At 43.5% G+C, this 13,542-nt stretch overlaps 1 protein-coding gene across 1 annotated transcript; it reads right to left on the bottom strand.

Annotated features, from left to right (window-relative positions):
• Positions 1 to 290: 290 nt before the first annotated feature.
• On the bottom strand, positions 291 to 12,858 carry Zp2 (zona pellucida glycoprotein 2). The gene is made up of 18 exons (XM_026402498.2): positions 12,797 to 12,858; positions 12,276 to 12,358; positions 11,386 to 11,469; positions 10,911 to 11,005; positions 9,019 to 9,171; positions 8,178 to 8,222; positions 7,860 to 8,024; positions 6,718 to 6,814; positions 6,440 to 6,624; positions 5,570 to 5,696; positions 4,420 to 4,607; positions 4,243 to 4,334; positions 4,016 to 4,140; positions 3,642 to 3,831; positions 2,406 to 2,541; positions 2,233 to 2,332; positions 1,243 to 1,326; positions 291 to 433 (listed from the first exon to the last, which is right to left on the bottom strand). Exons 1-18 carry the CDS (start codon positions 12,856 to 12,858, stop codon positions 291 to 293), a joined length of 2,154 nt encoding a protein of 717 aa, XP_026258283.1.
• Positions 12,859 to 13,542: the final 684 nt, after the last annotated feature.

Below are 13,542 nucleotides of genomic sequence, written 5' to 3' on the forward strand. Positions count from 1 at the left end.
TGTGGGAGTGGAAGGAATAAGAGACTTATTTAAGCATACCCTCAGAGATGGGTTATAGCTAAGCTTCATACTATTGAATGTAGGTGCCAGAGGAGCCGAGTTTATGGGTGAGGGGTCAGAAAATGTCAAGTAACAGGTAACTATTAATTTATAAATTTCCCTATTCATGACCACATAAACCAAAATTTGCTGTGATAGATACCACATCCACCCTTAAAAACCACTAAAGTAACTTTAATGCTATCTAATGCCGATAGAAGGCAAGAGGTTTACTTTATTTGTAAGTACAATTAGTGATTTGACATGGTTCTTTTCTTACATAGGTAACCGACAAGGCCTAGAGTTACCACCAAGCCTGCTAAGGCAGCCACAGCAGCCACTGTTCTAGAAGAAACGCCTCCAGCAATATCATGTCCTTTGGAGTCCTCGACATCTGGAAAGGAAGCAAACATTCAACTCTTAAGGTTTGTTTAAAGTATAAGTTGAAGCTTTACATATTGAGTCTTCTCAAAGGAGGACATGCAGTTAAGCCTCAGGAACTTCTTTAGCAAGTATGCAGCAGGGCACAGCCTTACCCAGGGACCCATCCTCATCCTCCCCTGCTCCACGATCATCTCTGCCTGCCACCACCCCTGCCCCACCTGCTTTTTCCTCATCTCAAATCAGATGGTTAGCCATCCCTCCAATGTGTGATCTCAAGCTGCCGGGGATTGAAGGCAGCTGAATATCAAGTTCTGAGGTGAAGACAGATTATGTTCCCATACACATCCTAATACAGGATAAGTTTGTCAATGGCAAGGTGAAGGAGGCTCATGACTTTTGACCTATCAATCCTATTATTAGAAACAGAGCTTGAATTTCTTGTACAGTAGGCAAGACCCTCTTAACAACCCAATATGGCAATGAACAAGTACACGGAAGCAAGCTAAATGTCCACGATGGGTTGTGAATAAGGCAGAGTCACAAGAATGTTGTACAGCTGTGAACAGTGAGGTAGTCGCCTTATATCTACAGAGACCCAAGACAAGAAGTTGTAGGCCAGTGGGCAGCATCTATGATCCCACTTGTATTAACAGGGAATGTTTGGGAGGGAATACAAGAAGCCTCTTTGGGATGGGAGACCACCTTTTATTTGCCCTTACTTAGATTTATTATGAACATGTATTATGCATTAGCATTAAACTTTTGGTGTAAAAGGTAAGAACTTCAGTCTAGGAAGCACTCCGGGCTTTAAATCAATACCTCTGAATGAAGAGCTATCTGATAACAGGATAATGGGTCCCGGGAGGCTGAGTGTCATTTTGTCCTCTTCAGTGGTTCCTCTGGCTAAAAGAAAAAAAAAAATTGAGGTTGTGTTTGACCTCTGGAAGAGCATCTGCTAGGTATTTTTACAGAATCATCAAGAGATGCTCCAGGTTTCTCCTTTGTCACGAGCCATCCGTGGGCTGTGTGGGAACTATTTATTGTGCAGAGTCGCCAAATGAGGGGAGAGGCCTGGCACTGCGACCTCCCCGTCAGGGAGTGGTCACAAGATGCAGGTGCACCTCTCCCTCTAGCTCTGCCTAAGATCCCACACAGCACCCGAGATGGGTGTGACATGCCAAGATGTCAATCAATCTGCTGACCAAAAGACACCACAAAGCAAGACTCCACCCTTGCTTGAAACCTTCTACCTGCCTCTGAGGTCCCCATCATAAAATAAAGGAAATGCAGACTCACGTTCTTTCCAGAGTGCTCTTTCCAGCTTGGAAGCTGACCCTTAAGGTTGCAGAGCCATCCTGCCCTCAGTTTAAAAACTATTCTGGGATTTTTCATGCCGTCTTAGCTTAATGTTGCAGCCAGCTCTTTTAAACCCAGTTCGTCTTGTCTGCGTGGGTCATGGGTGAGACTCTTTGTATTTGGCCTGCTTGCGGAGGAGAGGTCATGCCCCCTAACTATTAAACTGGAATGGATTCTCAAAGACCTTGTCCACAGAACTAACCAAGAAGCTGCCCATCTCAGGCTCATCGTACAGGTAAAGGGAGAGGGGGCCGAGACGTCTCTCGGGACCTCAGGAAGAGTTACATCCATCTCAGGATGCTGCAGGCACTGCTGAGAGGAAGAACATTTGTGTCCGAGTATGTGTATAGTTACAGTGAAGAGTGAATTATGTCTGTCCTCAAAATCTTCAATTCCCAAAGGTTGAGGATGGCTTTGAATAAGATGCACCTAACAGGCATTTGGGGCTTTTACCTCGTCGGGGCCTCGATGATGCAGGGCAAATCACAGAACACAGAGGGGAGGAGTCGGGAGAGAGCTGATTGCAGATTAAGGCGCTGCAGTGGAAATAGACCTAAAGAGAAGAGAGCCGGGTGGGACAAGGCACTCACATTGAACCTATCCTAGGCAACTTCCGGGTCACTTACCAGGCTGGGGAACACCTGAGCCTCTGAGACAAAGGCAAAAGTCTTCACATCAAACCTCTGGTAGTGGTTAGGATGGGTCATGAAGGGACCAACTGGATGGAAGGTAGTTTGGTAGTTGTCCAGGTTATATTCACAGCTAGGAAGCAGGGAGGGACATCAGTCTCATGCACCCCTACGTGCCCATTTGCCCAAATCAAGTCATGATACCCACAGGACCACCTTCTACCAGTACCTTCGTTTTACTTATAAAACTTTCTGACCTGACCTATCCAATGCTACCCACGAAGTCCAATTATATGTAACTATTTTTATAGTATGTATTAAAACGAGGAGAACTGAATTCAAAGTTACATGTGCATTACTTAAGATACGGGCTTAATTATTTCCATTAGTTTGCCTACTTGTCTTGTCACCAACGTATTGCCTGGGACAACTCCTGCCACTTCGTTTTACATGCTAGAAAGGAGTGATACTATCAAGAAAATATACTTGGTACTTACCAAGAGATAAATAGTTAGACCAGGGTAAGAGATAAGGAAGATCAAGAGAGATCTCATGGAGAAGGGCTACTTGAGCAAGTCCTCCGAGAGGCGAGGGAATAAGATGTGCAACTGTACTGGCTGTACCTAGTCCTGGGGCAGGAGTGGACATGGAGGATAAGAGTGTAGCAACAGACTCTTACAATGTCAAGAAAGCTCGACATTCTCTGCAACAATGGGTAGGACACTGCATGCAGAGCCGAGAGTGTAAACACCCATATCCAAGCATATGTGTAGTTACAATCCCATGGCATCAGAGTGTTCAGTTTCTAGAGTCAAACGAGAATTCCAATTCTAGCTTCACCACTTAAATAACCAGCCCAAAGCAATGCACAAGTAGCAAGCTTGGACTTCTTGATGAAGCAAGAGGGCGAGTGATCCCTCACAGGGCGATGAGGCTCAAGCACGTGGGAAGTGCTCAGTGAACAAACAGGGTCTGGGACTCCCCTTTTTGTCCTGATGGAGTATTAGAGCCTGACTCCTTTGGGGGGGGGATCCCATTCCTTAAGATTCCAGGGTGGTAGGAAAGCAGCATGAGCCACCTGATTAGAGCCAGGGCAGATGACTAGGTGACAAGGACAAAAATAAGGGTCTTTGTGCACAAACATGCCTCTAATGCCCAAGAGTGTCTATTCCTGCATCACTGGCGAGTCCTGAATGGGTTGTCTGGGCAGCCTATGGCACAGGGAGCACCTACCCATCCATGACAATATTCCACTGGGGGAGAGAGGCCGGGTCCACAGCGGTTGTTGCCCAGCAGTCATCTAAGACCAGCTTGATACTGGGGTCATCCCTGTTTAGGACTCTGACTTCCATGTAAATTGGTTGGCGGAGATATTTCACTATAGGGTACTCATGGTTCCCATAAGGTCGCTGGTAGGTTTCGTCTGAAATGAAAAGGAAGCCTCTTCAGTATTCAAGCAGGTGGTGGTTGTAACGTTAGATTGCAGCGTAGGCTTGCAGAGCCTCACTACTGTTCCATTAGGGAGGTATCATCAGAAAGTTCATCTTAGGGAAAAGTCCAAGAGTGTTTAAGGAACTATCACAAGCTGCGGTATGTCACTTGCTCACCTGGGTAGGTTTGCAAGATCAACACAAGGGGACCAGGTTTCACAGGGGCCACTGGAGGAGGAAGACTTTCAACATTGGCATTTAGTATCACATCATCCCTGCCGTAATAGCACTTCACTGTCATTCTGTAAGAATGTATGGAATGGTATGAAAAATTTTAGGTCAACAAATTTCTTGAATTTAAAGCTTTTTTTTTTTTAAAAAGAAAGAAATTAACTGTTTCATACCTGAACTCACTATCTCTGGATATTTTACTTGGAGGAAGATCTGACCAGAGAGCCTGTATTTCATTTTCATAGATGACTTTATCATCTTCAAACTTGAAGAGATATTTGAGCAAGTTGGTTACCAACCAGTAACTTCATAGGTTAAGTCTTAACCTTTTACCATCCACCGGTACTAACCTTACGTCTTGTTCCACATCCATTCAGGGGTATGTGAAACCAAGCCCGCCTCTGAGGTTGAGCCTTGAAGACAGGTTGACAAGAGGAGTTTCCCACCCTGAGGCTCCCCAAGTCGAGAGCTGGTTTTGTTTGGTGGCTGTAGACCTCGAAGTCCATAAACCCATCCTGGGAACACAGCTCTCCTGTAACTAGATCACAGTGAGGGTTTAGAGAAAATTAATTTGTCTGCCTTGTGAAACCATCATCTGTCAATCTTGAAATGTTTCGATGGAATGATCCTAACTTTTGGCAGGATTAAGCCATTCTGGTGAAGGTCTTAAATCTTTGTTTGGGAAATGCCTTCACAAGCAGCTCGAGTCACAAGGAAGCCTAGGAAACATTTAAGCTGTTCCGTATCGAAGTGCCACAGAGGGTAGGAGACTAGTGGGGACCCCTGATGAGGGGGCTAAGGTGACAAAGATCAGATTCAAAGTAGCTTTCCGCATGGCACCTGTATCATTACATAACCTTATTTCAACGGTGCCGACAGGATCCTCAAAAACTGTAGATTTCGGAAATTTTGGAATTAGAGGATGCCTAACTGCTAAATTTTATGCAAATTCTCAGAAACTCCCAAAAGACTAAAATTTAAAACTTTTCTGGCCCCAAGCCTTTTGGATAAGGGATATTCAACCAATAATCACAAATCCCAAGTGGTGGAGGAGAAACTAAGGCAGAAACTAATTTTTTTTTCTTTGGCTTGACCAAGGTCAGAGTCAACAGAAGCACAGAGACAGTCTAAACAAGAGGTGACACCCGCTCGGCATTCCTTTTGGGGGAATATGTAGGATTTAGAGGAAAATCTTTTAAACTTTTATGGTTCCTCTAGTTAATAGTTTGAGGCATCTTTATCTAGTCGGTGGGCTCAGGTCTCTAACCCAAAATAACTAGATGATTTCAACATAAGACAGTTACAGCAAGATCTACCTGCAGGAATGGTTTAGAAACAAGGAGGACTCATGGTAGCAGCTAGATAGATGTCTCAGATCTGACTAGTCTTTAGTTTTAGCCACAAGCAAAAATTCAGAATTTTTATGTTTCCCCACATACACAAGAGGATCTAAGAGAATAAAAAAAAAAAGTAGGTGATGATTTTAATAAAACATTTTACCTATAGAGACTGGTGACTCACAGAGACACTCAGGCTCAGTCACCATGGATACCATATCCAGTTGAAAGTAAAAGGTCAGCTTGAGTGACGATAAGTAGAACTGATGGCCGAGGCATTTTTCAGAGGACTGAAATGAGAGAAGAATGTCAATTAGCAGCCACAGTCAGTCTGGGGCCCAGAGCAGGAGGCAGGAAGGAAGTCCTTTGAATACTTGCAGGGCACATTGCAGGACTTATCTGGTTTCCCTCTAAGCCAAACAAGAGAGACCCTATCACTACCCCTGATCAGGATGCTTCCCCAGGCAGGAAATTTATTGCTTTAAACTCATGCCCTGAAGTACCCAGTGCTGTACGCTCTTTGTACTGGGCACTAAAGCTTGAATGAGCAGATCAAATTCCAAAGAATACTGAAGTACTCTGCCAAGCCAAGTCTGAGCCAAAAGGACTATAGATGTTACAAAATGCTATTGCAAAATGCACACCCCAACATAAGATTACTCTCTGGTGTCCTTGGCAATTACATCAGTCAACACTGGTCTCAGTGAGGACAGGAAGAGACCCTTTTGTTTGGATCAAGTTATCCTTTCTTAAAGGATAACAGAGGTTCATTAAATGTTGCACAAGAAGTTTGTACTCAAATGAGCTGAGAAAAACTCAGGAAAATTTCCATGGCAGACATTAAAAAAAACTTGGTGTTGGACAGAACTTTACTTATTTGAAATATCTTACATGAAATGGGGGCATTTTAGAGTTTAAAATCACACTGGCAATTAGAGTGCAAGGGCAAGTCCTCAGCTGTGTAAGGATCACCCACAAGAGAACACTTCAAGCCAGGCTTTCCCGGAGGTCAGTGGTTGATAACGGAACATACTTTTGATTTGAGAAGAGTTTTGCTGAAATGCAGTCTCAAGCCATTTGCTGCTTCTGCATTGATCCCATTGTTCTGCAGCTGGTCCATAGGGATGTTCCTATTTTCAATGCTCACAGCCTTTAGTTCCCCAGGAAATTCCGGTATGGCGAGAGTCATGTGTGTGGCATTACAAGTCACAGAAGGATCTGGAAGAAATGATTAACAATTTCCATTACTCCTCTTGATGAAGCCTCCAGAACAGCGTTTCCCACTGCTGACTTAGCTTTCTGGGACCTCACCTAACACACAAATAGCTTGTGATGAGAAGATGATCTTCTGCCCCGGAGATAAAAATGAAAGCTTCAGAAGTGCAGTGTAGAGGTGACCGTTTCCTTCCTGGAGAGACAGCATTTTGGAATCAATTGGTTTATTTGAATCTCTAACCAGTAAGAATGTACAAGGGCAAGAATATACTCAAGTTTTGGATACCCTTTGATACGAATGGGATGGAGGAATTTTTTTCCCAGGGTGTTCTAGTCCTAATCTCATCCCAACATATGGAAAACAAGTGCTGTCCATGGGAAGGACCTGTAGCTGATGATTTCTGGGCAGGAATGAGAAAGATGGCCTTATTCCAAGACTGTTTTTTAGTATCAGCAGTCAGAAAATTTATGACTTGGCAATCTGCTTTTGCTCAAAGTGAAAGGGACCATTCTTGTCGAACTGGATGACATTTGAGCACTTATGTGCCAGGACCTATCCCAGGGACAGTCATGTGTCACAGGGATACCTCCTGAGAAATGCCATTGAAATGAATGATTTTGTCAATGTGCCAGGGTGTTCTTATGCAAATCTGGTTGGTATAGTCTACTGTAAACTAACAGACAATTGTGTGTGCTATGCTTTTATACAAATAGTGGCACACTAGGTTTGTTCATCCCAGCATCACAACATATAATACTTTGTGCCATGATGGTTCTATGGTTACGCCGTCACTAGTCAATAAGAATTTCAACTCCATTATAATCGTATGGGGCCACCACTTTATGTGGTTCATCATTGACCTAAACTTTGGTATGCAGCACCCAACTGTACCTTAATACTTTGATTCATTTAATGTAGTGTCTCACTAACATCAAAACAACTTAGAACAGTGTAACCCAAACTGAACACCTTAATCCATAGGTTTTTAAGAGTGCCCTTGTTCTATGACTCACCCCAGCCTGTTTTCTCCCTATATCTCCAGGGAAGGGAGGCGAGGCCCATGTCTCTTTTGTTCACCATTTCATCTATAGTACCCAGTGAAGTGCTTGCCATGTAGTAGGCATTAAAATACTGTTAAGTGGGAAGTATTCCCAATTATTTGGGGACATGGTTGAGAGCATGCTTAGAAATACTGGTCTGTGCCCTGGGGGTGTTACACAAAGATTTTCACACTTACCACATAGTGAGTTACTCCAGTGGCAGTGAATGGCATATGGACAATCATCTTCTGGCTGTCAATCAGGAGACTAAATCCTTGTCTTAGGGCCTCTGGCAGGGTCAGCTTATGGGTACTTGAACTGTTGCCAACCTCAATGATCCATCCAGTATCAGATTTGTTCATCTATAAAGTCAAAAACTTTGTTTGGGAGGGCTGGTGCACATTCAACTGTAGGCTTATTATAGTCTGTTTAATGTTTTATCAGACTCAATTAATGTCAGCTTTAACAGATTTAAATGTTAGTAAGATTTTTAACTTTTAAAGTTACTTTCATACCTCACTATCATCAGCAAAGCCAGAGATAACTTGTGGAAAGGAAAACTGAAAGGAAAAAATAAAATAAAATCACGATGTGAATCTTCTATTTGGAGGAGAGTTTCCAAAGTCCTGCCACCTGCCAGTATACAGAAAACATCCAGAGTAACTGCTATGTCATTCTTATACCAAGAAGCCTGATTGGGTGTAGCAGAAAAAGCTAGCAGGAAAAGCTAGGTTTGTTCCGGGCCAGTCACAAACCCCTGTTGTGCCCTTAGATGTCATTTCACCAGATTTTCTGATACCAAAAGGCACCTGGAAGATCCAAGTTCCCTCCCTTCCATTGTAATTGGAGACACTAGGTTCTTAAATATGCAGCTTTTTACTAAGTCTATGGAAATCAAGCACAATGTAAAGCCATCCTGATCCATTATGATGCAAAAGAGTTACTTCTTGTTAACCATACTCATGCTGGAGTAAACTTCATGAAAATGTGATTGAGCTATTAGGCTCATTTACTGTATCTTAGCATCTGGGACAGGTCCTGGAGTGGGGCAGGTGTCCAGTTTATTGAGTGGTTATTAATGTGATAATGGAATTCTAATGGTCTCCATCCACAGGCATGAAGTGCTAAATATTGAATGTACTCAGTCAAGTCTTGGAGTCACCCTATACGGGGAGTGTTATTGTTCCTTTGGACTTGGAAACATAGCCTCAGTGTGGATGAGAAATTAAACCACAGTCACTTAGCAAATATAGTGAATGCAGGACTGAAATCCTGTTCAGTTTCTCAGCTGTCTAGAGCACCATTTTGTTTCCCCCGCTGGAGCCATTTAAGAAGCAATCAGCCGGCTTCACTTACAGCCACGAAATCCTTCATGCAGACTGTGGATTCTGAAAATCTGTGGATCTCCTCCACCTGCATAGTTGGACAGAAAAAATGATACATGCCATCCGTAGGTCTTAAAGCAGCACTGTTGTCGGCGATTCTGATGTTTATCTCGTGCCCACGAGGCTGTGTGCAAATAGCATAGTAAGATCAGATTAAGTGCTGGTACCTCAGTGAGAACGGCGATTCCAGAATACCACCTGACCCAGCAGAGGGGCAAACCCCTTGAATCTATCAAAACTACAAGTTCTGGAAGGTACCTCATTCCTATGCCAGGAGATTCTGTAGACAGCTCTGTTGAGATGGTAGTAAAGATTCATATGTTGGCAGAAGAGTTTAGCATTAAGAATTGAATTTAGTTTTTATTTTTCTCTTATATTTCTCCTATGCCTGGGCGTCATGGTCCTGGCTCAATGGGACTGGTAGGGGACCTCTTCCCAGGTGATTCAGAGCTACCCATTGATCCACTAAGTATCAGCATTGTGCCAGGCAGAGCCACTTTTGATGTTACCTCTGACCTCAGGGAGTGGTATAAAGCATGGGTCTGCTAACCTTTCCATAATGTTAATTGCTGTATACTGAGCCACACATTGCACTTAAAAATTTTTCTTTAAAGCAGGTCATGCATTCCTGTAATCCCAGTGGCTCAGAAAGAAGGACCACAAGTTCAAAGCCAGTCCTAAGCAACTAAGCTAGGCCCCGTCCCCAAATAAAGAACTGGGGGTGTTGCTCAAAGGTTAAGTATCCCTGAATTTAATCCCTGGTACCAAGAAAACATTTTTTAAGCACCATTCTTAGCTCCGGGATTATTGAAGAAAGGACATGGGTTAGACTTTGACCATCCATTTGTTGACATTTGCAGATCCCTGGCTTAAAGAAATGTAACTCTAACACCCTTGAAGTTGGGAAGGTCTTTTAGAAGGAGAAAGTTTAATCACTAGAGATTTTCAAGAAGGGCACCTAATTATTTCATTGGGCAATGTCAGATGGCTTATTTTAAAAACCTGTTCATGGACCAGGATCTAAGGTTGTACCTGCACAAAGCAGAGACTGTAGGCTACTTGCACTGGGATCAGATGATGTGGCCTGTGAAACATAACAATTCCTATGGCTCACCCCAGCCAGACCTACCTCAAAATTAAATTCATGTTTTTCTAATTCTCCAGGTGATTCTTTGCACACTAAAGCTCGAGAACTTCTGCTATGACAGGTTGCTTTCATTACTCCTAGCAACCCTGATTGGGCAATACTGTTGCTTGGCAATAGAGAAGCTCTCATTGTTTAGCTACCATTTGCTTTTAAACACCTGTTGGTAGGCTAGAGATTCTCTATTTGCTAGCAATGAAATAGCCGTCCATCTCACAGGGGTCACTGATAAAAATAGTTCATGTTTGAGCATTTGCTTAGGTTATGGGCCAAGTCTTCATCTAGGGGAGTATCAGTCTTCAGTTACCCTGTGGAGTGGGTACCATTAGATGCATTTTCCAACAGGCAAACAGACACTTAGGCAACTTGCTTGAGACCATATCTAGTCAGTGGCAGAGCCAGAGCTTCTCAGCATTGGCCTTTCAATCCGATTACAGTTACACAGGACCACTTTGGGCAATGTAGGCTGTTTAGCAGATCTTGTACCTCTGGGCGCCAGCAGCAGCCCCCTCTCCGCCCATGAGTATGATAACCAGCAATGTCTTTGGACATTGTTAAGTGTCCTCTGGGAAAGATTAAAATCCAAACCAAACCACTGCACTCTAGTTTATTTAGAGCCACTACTTTACTCCAATGCCTAGCTCCTTAACTGCCAAGTTGACTACCAAGTGGCTCTTAGGTTACTACCAGCCAACTCACTCCTGAAAACAATCACTTACCACTTTCCTGGTACAGGTCTCATATGGGACCTCCAGGGTGAGATTTGCCGAGTCCAGTGTGTAAGTGCAGTTCAGTATTTCAGCCCCCAAGGAATCTGCAGAGGCCAGAGCAGGTTAGACAGGGGATGGCTGAGAAATACATTTCAATGACAGTCTGCCAAGGACAGAGCCAAGGCTGCCAGTCCATTTCTACAGGATTGTAGTTACTCCACATTTGACCCAATTCGGTGATTTCACTCCAGCTTTGAGAAGCTGTGCCTTGCATCTAGAAGTTTCCTAGGAGATTCTGATATAAGATACTCTTCCTAGGAAAGATAGGTCTTCCACACTTGGTGGCATCACAGAGTCAGGGACCTGGCAACAGGGGAGTTGGATGCTAGTTGCTCCAACATTCAGGTTCTCTGTGCACCAAATAGGCGAGTCCTGTACCAAGGGTTCTCTAATTGGGGCTAAGATGAGAGTGCATTTTCCTTACCCACCACAGATGCATGCCATTTCTTGGTGCCATGATGGTTTGAGAAGCTGACTGTTACTCCATTTTCTTTGCAATTGACAGCGCCTAGAAAGCCAAGGAAGCATTTGAGATACCAGAGTTCTAGGAGGCACAGTTCCTACAGAAGTATATGAAGAGACCCTCCCTGATCAGTATCAGAGAAGGATGTCAGGTAAAACAGGCAAGGGTTGCCCCCAATCCTTAGGGAGCTCACACGTGGGCAAGACAAACACAATGTAATATACCAAGGCCCATAAGGAAGGGATCAAACACTCAAAGCTTTCTGAAGGTCCAAGGGTATGTCTAGACTAGGATTAGCAAGCAAGTCTGCAGAGGCCAGGTCAGAACCTTGGCAGTGGAGCCGAAGGAGATGGTAGTTCTGTAAAGAACTGAAAAACAAAAGCTTTGACGACAGGTTTTTTGAGTTGAAGTAAAAAATTCTGGGTAAGACTCAGGGCACAATTCTTTTTTAGACCCAATTCTGCCCACGACCTGCTTTTCTGCAACTTCTGGCTCAGATAAAATCTTGAAAAACTCCCATTTCAGGGGAACAGCTTTGATTTTTTTTCTTTCCTGTTATGTTGATGCTTCCTTTAATCATGAGTTCACAATTGAAGACTACCAATTCTGGGGACGAGGGCCTACTGCTATGGCTTATTCTGTGGATTCCATAAAACCGAGGCCACGGGAGACTGGAAAAGCAGTAGAGTGTTCTTGCAAACTCCTTTATTTAGATGACATAGTCAGCCCATAGGTAGGAGGTTAATGATCAAGTAAAGGTGGTGAGTTGTTTATATGTTGCCTGGCCATCTAGGCATTGACCTATAACCTGTTTTCAGAGATAAGGAGACATCCTCACCAGAAAGGCATACCTGGGAAGCCAGGATTCACTGGCTGAGGAACTAAGTTCACCGAAGTCACAAGACTGAAGAAGAGATAAAGTGACCTGTAGGTGTTAGAGGAGAACAGGAGTGAGAGTGGAGGAAAAATGAATTTTTCTGCTTATTATTCTTTCCATTTTTTTTTAGTGGTGCATTATAGTTGTATGTGATGGTGGGATTTGTTGTTACAAGGCCACACATTGCACACAATGTAAAAATTCAATTTGGTCAATATCACTCCCCAGTATTTCCTGTTTCCTTCCCCTGGTCTCTTTCCTCTGCCGATCTCCCTTCAGCTTTCATGAGAAACCCCTCAGTCTGTGCCCCCTCCCCCCGCCCGGCTTTTCTTTTTTCCTTTCTAGCTTCCACATATAAGAGAAGGCCTATGACCCTTGGCCTTCTGAATTTAATATTTCTCACATAGTGTCCTCAAGTTCCATCCATTTAAGGAAGAATTAATTTAAGCACACAAGGGCATTTCATCTCCTCTCCCTGATTCCAGAATTACTCACCTCCAGCTCACAGGGAACCAGCTTGTGTACCTCCTGGAATCTCCTCTCTGCCCCCACGCCATGGCAAGATCGCCACCCACTGCACCCGGCAGAGAGTGGGCTGCTCTGTGCTGTTATATCAGGAGGCAGGGGTCGGCCCCGCCCTCTCACCACTCAGGGCACCTGAATCTGCTCAGCACAGCTGAGAGGAAGGGATTTGGGAAGGAAGTGGCATCTGACTTCTGCCTCTTGTCTTGGGTAGTCTGCCAGCTGCTTCTATGGGTCAGTCATGAAACCAGAGTTCCCTGAAATTGGTTTTAGGTGGGTGAACTGCTGTTTTCCCCATAACTTTGGAAAAACTTGAGATCTTTTGGACAAAACATTTACAACTCCAACGTACAATGAAGAAGGGTGATGGACTTTATCAAGGAGGGAACAAATTTAGTTATTGCTAAATCTTTTCTTTAACCTTTAGTGTCCTGACTATTGGAGTCACCCTGGTAATAGGCACTTAGAAAAAAAAATGGATGAAATATTTACCTCCAAGCATGAAAGTTTAAGCTTGCTGCAAAAGATGCAGAGCATTTAAAGAAGAATACAAAGAAAAAGTCAGTCATCCATGATCTTGCTACTATTATATTTAGATGTGTAACTTCAGAGACTTTTGCTAAAAACACCACACACAAAAACAAAAAACTAGGAGTAAAATTTAAATACTGTTTTTTTAAAACCTGCTGTCATTACTTACAACATGTCATAAAATTTCC

This window comes from Urocitellus parryii, chromosome 9 (assembly GCF_045843805.1).
Source record: "Urocitellus parryii isolate mUroPar1 chromosome 9, mUroPar1.hap1, whole genome shotgun sequence".
Taxonomy (NCBI): domain Eukaryota; kingdom Metazoa; phylum Chordata; class Mammalia; order Rodentia; family Sciuridae; genus Urocitellus; species Urocitellus parryii.